Below are 13541 nucleotides of genomic sequence, written 5' to 3'. Positions count from 1 at the left end.
CAATCTTGGTCATTAACACAAGTCATCCATGGCATGAGGTAGAGGGCTTGATCCTAGCCCTCATCATGCCATCTTGATGAGTGAATGAGATTCAACACTATTATCCTCCTAATAAACCCTAAATTCACTTCAAATTTCCCGTCATTAAACTTTAATGCAAATTCACACCAAATTCAACTTGTTTCCTCAATTACGTATGTTATACCAATTAAATAAAACGAGGAAGCCTAAGTAAACAATTTGAAATATCCAAATCTAAGTCATTAAGGTGTGCATGTGCCACAATCTCATGATGCCACATAGGATAGTTGGTTATGAGCTTAATTCCAAGAGGACTTAGACAATATTGAATCCTATATCCCTTCTATAAGATCACACCATTTGCACACAACCATAATTCAAAAAGTCAGCCCACCAACCACGGGGATGGGCCGCTCAGTTGGCGGGGAGGCATCAACGCTTCATGCTGTGCAGGGCTGTGACCCTGTGCCGACTAGTTGCCCAGGGCATTGCTTGGGCGCCCACCCAAAGCCTTTTTTGGTGAGGATGAAAATTGACCTTGCCAAAAGGGAATTCTCAGCCTTGAGAATGGGGAAATAGCATTTGGGGGGCATTTTGGCCCCCCCGAAACCTAAAAGAACTCAATTTGTTCAACAAAGTCTATTTTTTTAGGATTTGATATTTTTGTGAAGTTATTGTGTTGTGTTTTTATCATTTTCTTGTATTTATTTTTGAAGTTTGGCTTTACACTTATGATGAAACTTTGAGTGTTTTTTATAGGTTTGCTATTTTAGTGATTATAATTAGGCAACTCCAATTTATTGGGCAAAGGCTATGATGATGATGATGATATTTTAGTGATTATAATAATTTTTTGCTATGTTTTGCTTTATTTCTAATTTATATTGCAAATTTAAAAATTTGACTATTTGTTTGACTATAATAGAGTAGTATTCAAATTTATAGCCAAACATAATATAATATTTCAAAATTTACAGCCCAACATAAAGTAATATTTCAAAAAAATTCAAAATTTATAATATATCACCCTCCACCCCCATCTTCTTGAACATTGCACACATATGAAACTTGTGTTCAAATTCATTTTCTAATTTTCTCAAAATACTTCGTAAAACAAAACACCTTTTTAGAATAATTACACAATTGACAAGATGGCCTCCCCTATAGGTGGTTGATTTCACCCCACATTGACCATATGTGGCACCCATTGGCCACTTGGGTGACACGCGTGGGCTATAGGGGGATGTCCTCATCTGTCATTTCTAAAAAAACAATTTGTAAAATCTAAGTTTCCTCGGAGCACTCCACTTGGCTAGACCCAAAATCCAAAGTCACATTCTCAGAATGACCCAACAAACCCATGGCCCACCATATGTGGTAGGTGCCCATACCTGGCTTACCAAAGTCTATCTGATACATGGCTTTGGACCCTCAAGTTGTAGGGGATACAGGTGCACCCCCGAGGACATTCACTCTTGTGGATGTACGGGTCGTCTCTCGACATATGTGCATTTCTCTTTCAATTGGATCAACTATAAAAGAGCAGCTTTCTGTTTAAATGTGCATGCTTATGTCCTCTAAAAGCTTAATACTCTCATTCAGGACCATAGCTCTCAATTACTCGAGCTCTTATTAGAAAAGTTATAGTTTTTTTCTTCAACATCCCCATCACATCATCATGCGGCATAAAACAATCTGACCTTAACCAGAGGTAACCCTCAACCTTCTTGATATGGTGCCCTCTGATACTCAAGCTTCATGGACTTTTGGTCCTAGTTCACCAAGATCCTAGAGTCACATCACTCTCGGTCACTCCTTCTATAAACAAGAGCTACAAAATGCTGGTGTCAAGGCCTGGAAAGGCCATAACTCTAATATTTACGGCCTCTTGTTTTGGCTTTATTGGATCAATAATTGATTCCATTTCTATTTTATCCCTATTAGGATTGCTTTTAACACCAATCGATCTCCGTTAGCTCCATTTGATTTTTAAAAGCAGTTTTTACTTGATCAATTTTTGCTTTGGGCATTTGTTTCAACAAAATCTCATCATTTTTGGAGCCTAAAAACCTAATATATCATTCTCACATTTTCTCTCTCAATTCTCAATGAAATAATTTGAAATTGTTTCAATTGTTCTTCTTTGAGCCATGTAACAAACCCCTTTAACAATTTGTTGAATCGAAAAGCTAATAGAATAAATCCAGTATCCATGTTTCAGGAGTTTCTGAACCCAAAATCAAATATCTTTGATTTCTTTCTCATTGTTCACGAAATTCGTTTAATTTGCCCCAAAACGTTCCTATCATATTGATCTAGAAAATCCCCGGAAATTTTTTTAAATCAAAACCAAAAGTCTCTAAGATCATTTTTTGGTGCTTTTTTGCCATTTTCTTCTTGTAGTGTCTTTGGGCTATAATTTTCTGATTTTGATTTATATCTCCTATTATATGAAATCAAATATTTGATTTTATATATATTTTTTTTTTTTTTGCTATTTTTCTCTTTTTTGTTCTATTTTTTATTTTATTTTATTTTTTAAGATTGCCTCAGTCCCCGAGGTGACTTGATTTGGACCATTTGGTGGGACCAATGGTTCACCGGCGGAAACCGTTGATTGATTTTTTAAACTCCGATTATAAGAAGTTATTGAAACATTTGATTAAACTCTTGAAAAAGTTGTCAAGTTACCTCCACTTACCCACTCACCTTGTTTTATGAATGGAAAATTCAGATTTGCCCGATTTGACAATGTATGATTGTTTGGTTTTGTTTTGTTCACTTATTTGGAATTAGCAAAATGGCCAAAGCGTGGGTTTTTTCCGCCCTCACAAATGAATATCAAAACCATTTTTCTTCATTTTTCTTCTAGCTTTTTCAGAAACTGGAAAACTTGGAAGTATTTTCTGCATTTACTGTTAAACTCTGGTGAGTTGTCTCGCCTTTGGCAATATTCGAGTTGGTCACCGAGTTCTAGTTTTTGAACACTAAGTGTACCACTAGATATGATAGCCTGTTGTATCATTATTTATCTGGTTTTTGTATTGGTTTGGTAAGTGAACAGCCTATTTTTCTGTAACTGCCAAATTGACCTCACCTCCAGGTACTCATCTTGAAACCTAAGCTGAAAGAAGCCTCCCAGCCAAAGATTTTTCAGTCTCCTGCAGCAGCAGCCGCTGCAGCATCAGTAACTGCTGCTTATGCCTTGAATAGTGGAACAAGCAAAATATTGGAACCTGAAAGCATTGGGAATGAAGTTAATTTGGAAGCATTCTTGTCTGGCAGCTCTGAACGGCAGGTGGCTGTTGAAACTGATTCACTCTTAGAAAGAAAGCATACATTGGAATCAAACCTCACGGCCATAAAAGCTGAGAATGCCAGGCTTAAAGAAAACATTTCTGAAATGAACGAGATGCATGCCGAACTATATAAGGTATGGCTTTCTTCTTTTAAAACAGCAAAAAGTAATGGAGTATCTGGACTGCCTGCATAAATTGTGCAGGTTAACTTGTTATCTCCAAACAGTTTGTGGACTGGTCTTTACTTCCAAAATATCTATTTTATCACCATAAGGTAATAAGATAAAGTAATAACTAATGTGTCCCTGGTCTGGCATTTGAAACCAAACTTAGCAAGACTATTTTTAGTGAAATGAGTTGAATGGTACACATGTAGTAGTTGTTTGTAGAAGAAAATGAGAAAATGAGTCGAAGCTGGCTTTTGAAATCCTGATTTTTAGAGCAACTGTACAACCTAGATAGATGTTCCAGCAATTTCCACCTTTATGGATTTCCTTATTACGTATAGAACTGCTAAATTTTATTCTTCCCATTCTCTTTTTGTGAAGGAGCTGAGTTCTGTTCAAGAGCAACTAGAAACAGAGAGGTCAAGGTGTTTTGAACTCGAGGTACATTACATACAGCAGTTCAAAAGCTTCGGGTACGGTATCTACCCAATCCAAATGTATTGAATTAGCATAGCTAACAAAAGCTGCCGATGTATGTGTTAGGTTCACATTGCGGATTTGAGGAAAAGGATGGAGTCAATGGATTCTCTACATCATGAGTTCCAAATGCTTCAGCAACAGAAAGCTGGGCCCCAACAAGTTCTGAATGACAAGAGTTCAGAGCCTACACAGGGACAAAAATCAGGGCGTGGTGTTTGGCATTGGATTTCTGCGGCGCCTGCTACGCCAAATGATAATTTGAGACATTACATGGGATGACACTGGTTGCCAAACCCATGTCTTAACAAGCTATGCGAATATTGAACTTTGGTATCTTGTCTTAATTTAATTGGTCCTGGCATATGTGGAGAACGATTTTTGCCTTTCGAAATTGTGAGAACTCATTTGTTTTGGAGGAATGCAAACTCTCTAGTGGCGAACATGCGAACAGGTATCATTTGTGAACGGGCACATTTGTTTTGGAGTAATGCTAAGTCTCTTGGTGTCTAACATGCAAATACGTGTAATAAATGAAAGGTGGCAATGTAGTTCTAGTCAATTATATGCAGTTAAAATTTTTCTTACTTTATTTTATTTCCACGGCTAGACCACTTACAAGTGCTAATTTATAACTGAAAAATATAAAAAATAAAATCCTAATACAATCTAGGATCTTCACTTGTATGGCATAAACAAAATTCTTTTACAATGCATGAGCGAATCAAAAAATGGAAACAATTTTTATCGTAATACCTTGCTTCGGATCACCTCTAAAGCTCTAAGCACACCCCACTCTGAATTTCTAAGACTGATAGGGCACGTGATCTAGGTCCCTTTACAACCTCTGGGATGGGAAGATATGGCCAACCATAGTTGGGTTTCACGAGAGTACAACCCAATAACACCACATAAGCACAAGGGTCTTAGGCGTGCCACCCCCTTTTAGGGTCAAGGTGGGGCATGTCAACCGTTTAGGTTTGTGGGCTACAGAGTTAGGGTCTTAGGGAGAGAAGAGAGAAGAGGAGATAGAGAGGAGAGATGTGGAGGCAAGAGAGAGAGAGAGCAAAATTAGGATTAAGGTTGCCATTTTTTTTATATTTAATTTGGACTATTGATATAAGGAGATTTATGGATCAAAATTAACATTTAATTTCATCCCTTCATTCTTTGAATCAGCCATAATAATGAAATGAAGGTTCTAGAACCGTTATCCCTTAGTTTTTTTAACCAATTCTCTCTTACAATCTAATTTAGTTCTCCAAAATCTCAAATTATGATACCACTTTCCATGAAAGTACAAACTTTTCCCCCCTCTCTTTATAAATCTTCAATCAAATATTTTCTAAATATTCACCATCTTCTAAAAGACGTGGTGGATAAGAAAGAAGAGAGAGAGAGATGGAGAGGTCGGAAGTGGGCAGTACGAAGGGGCTTATGTGGGCTCCATGCCCTCCACACATGTGGGCCCATCACGTGTGGGGTGCATGACTATTGGGCCCCACATGATCCCACGAATTATAGTTTGAAAGTTTTAATTATCATTTAGTATTTTCAAAACTACTATGTTTTAAATACCTAGAAAACCATTTTTAAGCCTATAAAATTCCATTTTGAGATAAATAAAATATAAAAAGTACCTTATCAATTCATTTTATCACTCCATAATTCAAATAAAATACAATTACACGCAACTAAGTAGGAATTGGATCCATCGGGTCAAAAAACATGTGATAACTAAAGCACTCCACTTATGCTAGCAATAATTCTCAAACCAATCCAATAGAACTTATGACCCACAATCTATTATAGAGGCTCATAAATTGGTCTATCAAAGTTGGCTAATAAATAAAAATAACACAGACCTAATATGTTGATTCAAGTACTAAAAAGGACAATTCATGTCCTTCTTGACATGTGCACACTATCAAAATGGTACAAAGAGTCATCTCTGTATCACATGTACATGTCACACCCCAACGGCTCGCTCTCTAAACACAGGTACCATCAATTGTACACAAGAGACCCAACAGTCCTAGCTATCCACCCTAAGCATCTCTCCAACCTAACCAATGGATATATGCAAACCTTCCATGGTTATGTCTTATGCCCAGAGCTAAATGGTTTTAGACTTTATCTCGAGCCTAAACAATCAAACCTTGGTAAGTCACAAGCATTATAAAACATGCCACTCTAGTCCATATTGACCACACTCTCACTGGAGTATAATATCACCATACTCATAGTTTTACATGCTCTTGTAAGGGCCTTTAAATGGCTAAAAAATCCCCAATAACTAATCCTCTAGTATTTATCTTAACTGGTAATATTGACCCCTTTATATATAAAAGATCGTGCAAGGCCTGTGGAGAAATTTGGTCGTGTTACAGCCACTCAAATGACCTTAAAGAGCAACAATTTTGGCTCAAAAGAGTGGCGCTTAGGATTTAAGATTTTAAAACCATCATCTCCTAAAAACAAAAAAAACAGTAAATACTTTTCAACTCCAAATTTTGCAAACATGTAGGATATTTGGCAATGCAGTTTCTGGGTCCAAAACTAAAAAAAAATAAATTTGGTTCATTACAGAAGTTCCACATTTGGCAACACAGTCTTCTACAATGTTTTCGTTTTGTAGAAATTTTGACACCATAACTTCTAGAAAAAAGATAAAAGGAAGAAGGGTAAGGGGTGGGTTTGAGATGCCCACTTCCCTCTCTTCCCCCTCTCCAAATCCTAACACCCTCATTTTCTCTCGCCCTTCTCCTTTCCCTCTTTCACAGCTCTTCCCCTCTCCATGCAACTCACCCTCGTTTCAAACCTCCAAACTCTCCCTTTCTCTCTGCTCTCTTCCCCATATCCAAGATCTCACACTACAATCGTCCTTTGTGCTGTGATTTATGTGTATGGGTTTGTAACATGAGTAAATATGAATTCGGAGTTTTGTTCTATTTTTCGCTTTTGATTTACATGTATGGGTCTGTGACATGAGTAAATATGAAGTTGAGGACAAAGAGGCTAGCACTCGACTTTCTAGCAATTTGCAGTGTGGCTTTCCAGACCTAGTGGTACACGAGTTGACAGCCATGTCTGAGATCTTCATGAGCACCCATGTCGATGGGATCTATCCATGGTGAATCCCATCTTTTCTAAACTTCCTGACTTCTTTTCCTCAAGCCTTTCTTAGGTTTCCACATCTCTAGAGCATGACAGGTTGCAGCGTTCAACTCATCCCAAGGTGCATGTATATGATGGTCAACAAGCTAGATCCAAAGATGACGCAACATGCTCATTCTCTATTTCAAGGAACTCGTGCTGCAAGATGGGAGCATGTTTTATTGGAGTATTTTCTTGGAAGGCGATCAGAGTGGGCTTACATGACGACCATGCTTACGAAAATGTGGCACATTCAATGATCATCTCTCTTGGTAATGGTTTTATGCTTTTTCGAGTTAAAATAACTCAGGAAATAGAAATTGCAATGTCAGGAGAACCATAGTTCATTAACAAGAAGTGTCTTGTCCTTTAGAAATGAATCCTGAATCGAAGAAGGAGATTAATACCTTTTCGATTTTGATCAACTTCCCAGATTTTTCACTTATTTGTTGGGAATTGGTTGCGCTAAATGGGAAGCCAGTGTCTATGGACAAGTCAACCCATCTGAATTCTAGCTTGAGGCTAGAGTTTGTGTTGTATCGAATGCCGATGTTGATTACTGGAAGAGATTTTGTTGAATATGAACAATAGAATTCTTCTGCAAAGAATTATTTAAAAGAGTTCATTCTAGTTGTGTGCTCTATTGGGTCACAAAGACGAATTGTGCAGAAGGGCTACTGTTACTATCATAGGTAGCAAGCCATATATCAAGTCTCAAGAGAAATTATAGCCAATGCTACAAACAAAGAAGAACTTTATAGGGTGCAAACGGAGTACACGAATGATCAAGCTCAACGTGAAACCCCTCACCAAGAATCTGAGATGGCAAGACACTTTTACCTATGCCATTAGATGCAATCTTGATGAAAATGTGAAATTTGACAACTATGAAACCTCATCTTCACGTTTGAAGAGCTGCATGAAGGATGATAAGGCTCCCTTACTCTCTTCGATGGAAGAGAGTACGACAGTTGCACCTGTCTTTGAGAAAGACAAAGATATCGAAGATAATATGATGGCTACTAATCTATTTTATCATCTAATAAGTAAGTTCCTTCAAATTTGAAAACTCTTCATGATTATGGCGTCCTTAAATCTTCAAATGGATTTGTGGAAATTGAAAACTTGGTAATGGAAAGTGGAATAATCAGTTGTCATTGACGAAAGGTCAGGATGGTACCATTTGGGAGAGTGATTGTGCTAGAAAATTACAGCCATGCAATAATGAATGGTTGAAAGTTTCATCGACAAACGCAATCGATGAAAAAGCGTTGAAATACAAAATTTTGCAGTTTCTTGTAAGAAGGATAGTGTGGTGAGAGACAAATCTTTGGCTTCATCTAGTGCCTTCTTTGCTGATGTGGCCCCTCAGGAGTCTTGTAAGAAGGAGGTTACACCACAAGTTGGTGAGAGGAGATTGGAGGATTGTGTTGTTGATAATATCATATGAAAATAGCAATGCTTAAGGCCAAAGCAAACAATTCACAACAAAGGCAGGTTGCTTTTACTTGACTGTTTAAAAGGATCGGTTGGGCGAAGCGGATCGGTTATCGGTGACACCGTTTTGGATCTACTAATAAACCGTTTTGGATCTACTAATAAAATAAGATCTGGACGATTTGCTACAGGGAATTAGATTGATCATGACTCGAATTTATAACATCATGATTCAGACACATCACCAGTTCGTATCAAAAAAGATTGTTTATCAGACGTGAGCTTCTTAATATGTGCCGCACACTTACGCGCGGGAGCTCCTCCACGCGTCAAGCTCATGAATACTAATCTGGTAACCTTCATTTTATACTAACTTAACCTCCCCAATATTTTCAATGTAGGACTAATATTTGTCCCTTTCTTTGAGCGGGCCAGTCAACCGCCTTAGCATATTAAATAAGCATGCATCTTAAACGATAAACAACTTAGCATGCATCTTAAATGAGCGTAATAAGAGCATAGTGAAAATAGATGGCACAGATGAAATCAAATCCGAGATCAGAGAGAAGTTTCGTGAGGCTGGTGATCGCAGAGCCCGGATTTTTTATCCCTTCACTTTTTAGGGAGAGAGAAGAATTGTACGCATTTGTACGCCTTTTCCTTGCTATTCACATCCTCTCTCTGGCTTCCCATTTTATAGGGAGAAGAATAGGTAACCGTTTTATTTCTCCAATGGGGTCTCTGAGAAAAACAAAGGGTTCCCTGATCTCAGGGATATCCAACGTTCATATGGACGTTGGACCATATGACCGTTGAATATATTGGATTTCCACAAATGTAGGCTGAGACACGTAAGGCCTCATAGTCATATGTATCAACATCTCACACTTGGCTATGACGGCCGAGTATAATAAATCACATACATGTTCCCACTTTTGAATATGACCTTTAAGAAAATATCTTTTTATGAAGTTTTTCTCACGCTTTTACGGATACTCCTCTCATAACAAACGTCTATCATGAGGATTTTCACATTAATGCAGATTTGTCACTCATGAAAACTGACTGGCTTAAACATTTTTAAGTCTCATTAAGCTAGTGTGCTTAGACAGTAGTTCAACACTTAAACCATTTGTTAATAGATCAGCGATTATATATGATAAGGGCAAGTAACTAGTAACTAACAGTTACTTCACCTTTCTCAACTACATCCTGAATGTAGTAATATTGGACATGTAGATGTCTTCTTTTGGAGTTATTTGCTCCACTTTGAATTAATTTAATTGCGTCTTGATTATCATAAAATATTCGGATCGGTCCATCGATTATTTGTAGCTTCAAGTCATCTATGAAACGCTTTTTCCAGATGACAAAAATACACGTAGTGCTACATGCAATGTATTCATCTTCATGTGTGTACCTAGCTACACACCATTGTTTCTTGCTAGACCAAGAAACAGCTGCCCCTCCAAAGAGGAAAATATGTCCTGAGGTGGACTTACTATCATCCTTATTCCCAGCAAAATTTGCATCTGAATATCCTATAGCTTCAAGCTTATCTGCTTGAAAACACAATTTTAGATGCTTTATTCCCTTAATGTACATTATAATTATTTTTACTACTTTCCAATGAGATATGTCTGGATTATTTTGATATCTACTAACAAGTCCTACGGCATAACTCAAATCTAGTCTTGTACATCTTACTGCATATACCAAACTACCAATAGCTTGTGCATAGGGAACGTTAGGTTTTTCTTGTCCTTCTACTGGACAATCCTTTCTAGACAACTTTACTCCCTTTTCAACAAGAGTAGACAGTAGCTGACAATTTTCCATTTTAAATCTTTTGATAACATAGTCAATATATCTCTATTCGCTTAAGCACAACATTTTGTATTTTCAATTTCTAGTTATTTTTATGCCTAGGACATAAGATGCTTCTCCCATATCCTTCATCTCCAATCGAGAAGAAAGCCATGACTTAGTCTTATTAATCATTTCTAAGCCATTTCTAGCTACTAGAATATCATCTATATATAATGAGAGTATTGTGAGCTTACTCCTACTCTTCAAGACATGCACACAATGATCGAATCTATTTACTTCATATCCCATCTGTAGGATGGCATCATGAAATGTTAAGTACCATTGTCTTGAAGATTGTTTAAAACCATATAAAAACGTACTTAATTTGTATACTTTGTTTTTTTGGCCTTTAATTATGAAGCCCTCAGGTTGCTTCATGTAAATGGTCCTCCGTCAAGGAAAGGTTGGACCGTCAGGGGCAGGGTCATGACATTTTATTTCTTTAAAGTTTTCGAAGAGGGCTTTTGAGCTTGTGATATGCCGATTAGCACCTAAGTCTACCCACCATCTTTTGATGTCGTGGTTTGCCATCAGGCACTCAAAAACCACACAAAAAACTTCACGCCTCTTGCTTCAATTTTCGTTATTCTTTGGATTTTGCAAGTTTCTATTCTATGGGTAGCAATACTTGAAGTGACTTAGCTGACTACATAAAAAGCATTTTGGTGGTCCTAGTTTAGATTCTTGATTGTAGGGCTTTAGTTTCTCTGTTTTTTGAACATATTGTTCCTTTTATTAAACTTCCCTTAAAAATTTTTGTTATTAGGCTTGGATTGGTTGGATTTGGGAGGTCCTTGAGCAAGCTTGAGCTTACTCCTTTATCTTTGTTCACGTGCTCTTGCTCTAAGGCTAATAGCATAGGCAGGCCTCCTAAAGTAAGAGATTTTTGCATTCAACCTAAGTACAATTGTTACCATCCTTCATGAAGGTGGAAGGCTATTTAAGATTGTGGAAACTTGCATGCGCTCAGGGACGTCATTCCTAGCAATAGCTAAGTCCTTAGCCATAACAAGCATTTTGTTTACATGTTTCACTATATTATTACCCTCTTTCATCTTAAATGAGTTATATTATTCTAATAGCAATTGGAGGTGTGTTCCAGAGGTTGAGTCATATTTAGTTTTTATTGCCTCTAGAATGCTCTTTGATGTTTCATGATGCTCGAAAACCTTAATAAGGTCATCTTGCATAAAAGTTTTTACTATGAGATCAACTTCTAAAATTTTTTCTAACTTTTTATTTTCTTCTTCAGTTGGTTTATCATCAACTACTGGTGGATCTTCTCGTAGTACATATATTATTCTATATTGGATGAGGAAATATTTCATCTTTCTCTTCCACATACCAAAATTGTTTCCTTTCAAATTTTCAACTCTAGAAAGTTTAGCCATTATAATTTTACTGGCCATTTGCTAAGTTATGTGTGAACAACATAATACTTTCTAAGTTCTAAAGAAGCTAAATAAGGCATCAAAATATTTGTTATGTGGTCAATGCATGTACAGAGAGAGTTGCAAATATTTCATAGATAATATCAGTTATTAAGTGATGCCTTAAAAACAAATAGATAAAATAGGTAAGCTTCCAAACACTACAATTATCAAAAATAATATAAATTCCCCTTTTATTTTATTTATTTGGGGTGCATGAGCAATATCATGGGCGTGTGAGCCCTTAAAATAAAAGAGCAAATATCAAGTATGTGATTAGACAAATCAATTTCTATATCACACCAAGGCAGTAAGTGCATTTAAATATCAACAATACTAAAATGAGCAAAATAAATATTTTATTTTTTTTATTTTTTTAATAGAGATATCAGCAATATATAAGACAACAAAATATATATTTAGAGATGTGATATATGTTCAGAGTGACTGTATCTCTGTAACAAATAATCCACCAAAAGTAAACTACTTTCGTAGATTAAAAGATATGGCTGCTGCCCATCGTTTTATATCTTTTTGTAATTATAAGCAATCTCTTAAATATATATATATATATATATATATATATCCAATATTTTGTTAGCAACTAGGCTATTAGAAACAGAAAAAATATTAATAGAGGAAACCAAAATAGCTTTTAAAAAAAAATGATGGAAACAAGAGCCTAAGTGTTTTTCTAGTGCATGAATTATAGACACAGTGCAAAGGTTGGACGAATATAAGTAGTTGTCAATTTTCAAATTGCAACTCTCAAGCGAAGGGGCACACCCAAGTATACTCTCGCTCAAACTAAGGGTCACGTCCAAGTAAACTCTCTCTCAAACCAAAGGACACGTCCAAGTGATCTCCCTCAAGCCAAGTAAGACAACAGGTATGTGATAGGGACGCAATAGACCACTTAGGGTAGCCACGAGGCTAGCGTACGGATGATGTAATATGGTGGACCCACATTTAGATAAGCACGCATCAAGGTTAAAAAAAAATTTATATAACAGTTTTATTAGAGACTTGCTTTGTGACCTTGATAGGATGAGCTTTAGCAACAAGCAAAGAAAACGAACTATAAAAACAAAACAAAGATATTATCAATCAAGAAAGAAACTTTATGGTGAGCAAGGATGGTCATGAATTTTAGATTGATCTCTTCCTATTTAATTTTGCATTTATTAACTAGAAAATAAAATTAAATATCAAATGTCAAATAAGGAACCTGAACGCTCTGATACTAGTGATAGTGAAAATAGATGGTGCAGATAAAATCAAATCCGAGATTAGAGAGGAGTGCCATGAGGCTAGTGATCGCAGAGCCTGAATTTTTTATCCCTTCACTTTTTAGAGAGAGAAGAACTGTACTCAATTGTATGTCTTTTCCTTTTTATTCACATCCTCTCTCTGGCATCCTATTTTATAAGAAGAAAAAGGGGTACCTGTTGTATTTCTCCAACGGTCTCTGAGAAAAACGAGGGGATCTCGGATCTCAAGGATATCCAATATTCATATGGACGTTGGACCATATGACCGTTTGATATATTGGATTTCCACAAATATAGGCTTAGACATATAAGGCCTCATAGCCATATGTGTCAACAAAAATTGCATACTCAATGAGTGTCATTTGAGCGTGCCAATTGAATGAGCATGCCTTTGAAGCATGCCATATTAAATGA

General features: G+C 36.6%; 1 protein-coding gene across 6 annotated transcripts in view; it reads left to right on the top strand.

Moving 5' to 3' along the window:
• The window catches only part of LOC18441126 (acyl-CoA-binding domain-containing protein 6), a 29346-nt gene extending 24861 nt beyond the window's left edge, over positions 1-4485 (top strand). For all 6 annotated transcript variants that reach the window (XR_016059825.1, XR_016059827.1, XM_020671554.2 and 3 more), the window contains 3 exons: positions 3125-3454; positions 3869-3928; positions 4031-4485. Coding sequence is in view for 4 of the 6 variants with exons in the window: in XM_020671554.2 (XP_020527213.1) it covers positions 3125-3454; positions 3869-3928; positions 4031-4246 (606 nt within the window). In the remaining 2 variants the exon portion in view is untranslated. The remainder of the gene's footprint in view (positions 1-3124; positions 3455-3868; positions 3929-4030) is intronic.
• The last annotated feature ends 9056 nt before the right edge of the window (positions 4486-13541 follow it).

This window comes from Amborella trichopoda, chromosome 7 (genome assembly GCF_054954075.1).
Source record: "Amborella trichopoda isolate Santa Cruz 75 chromosome 7, AtrichopodaSantaCruz75HAP2 v2.0, whole genome shotgun sequence".
Taxonomy (NCBI): domain Eukaryota; kingdom Viridiplantae; phylum Streptophyta; class Magnoliopsida; order Amborellales; family Amborellaceae; genus Amborella; species Amborella trichopoda.
This window is presented reverse-complemented; position numbering and strand designations above follow the sequence as displayed.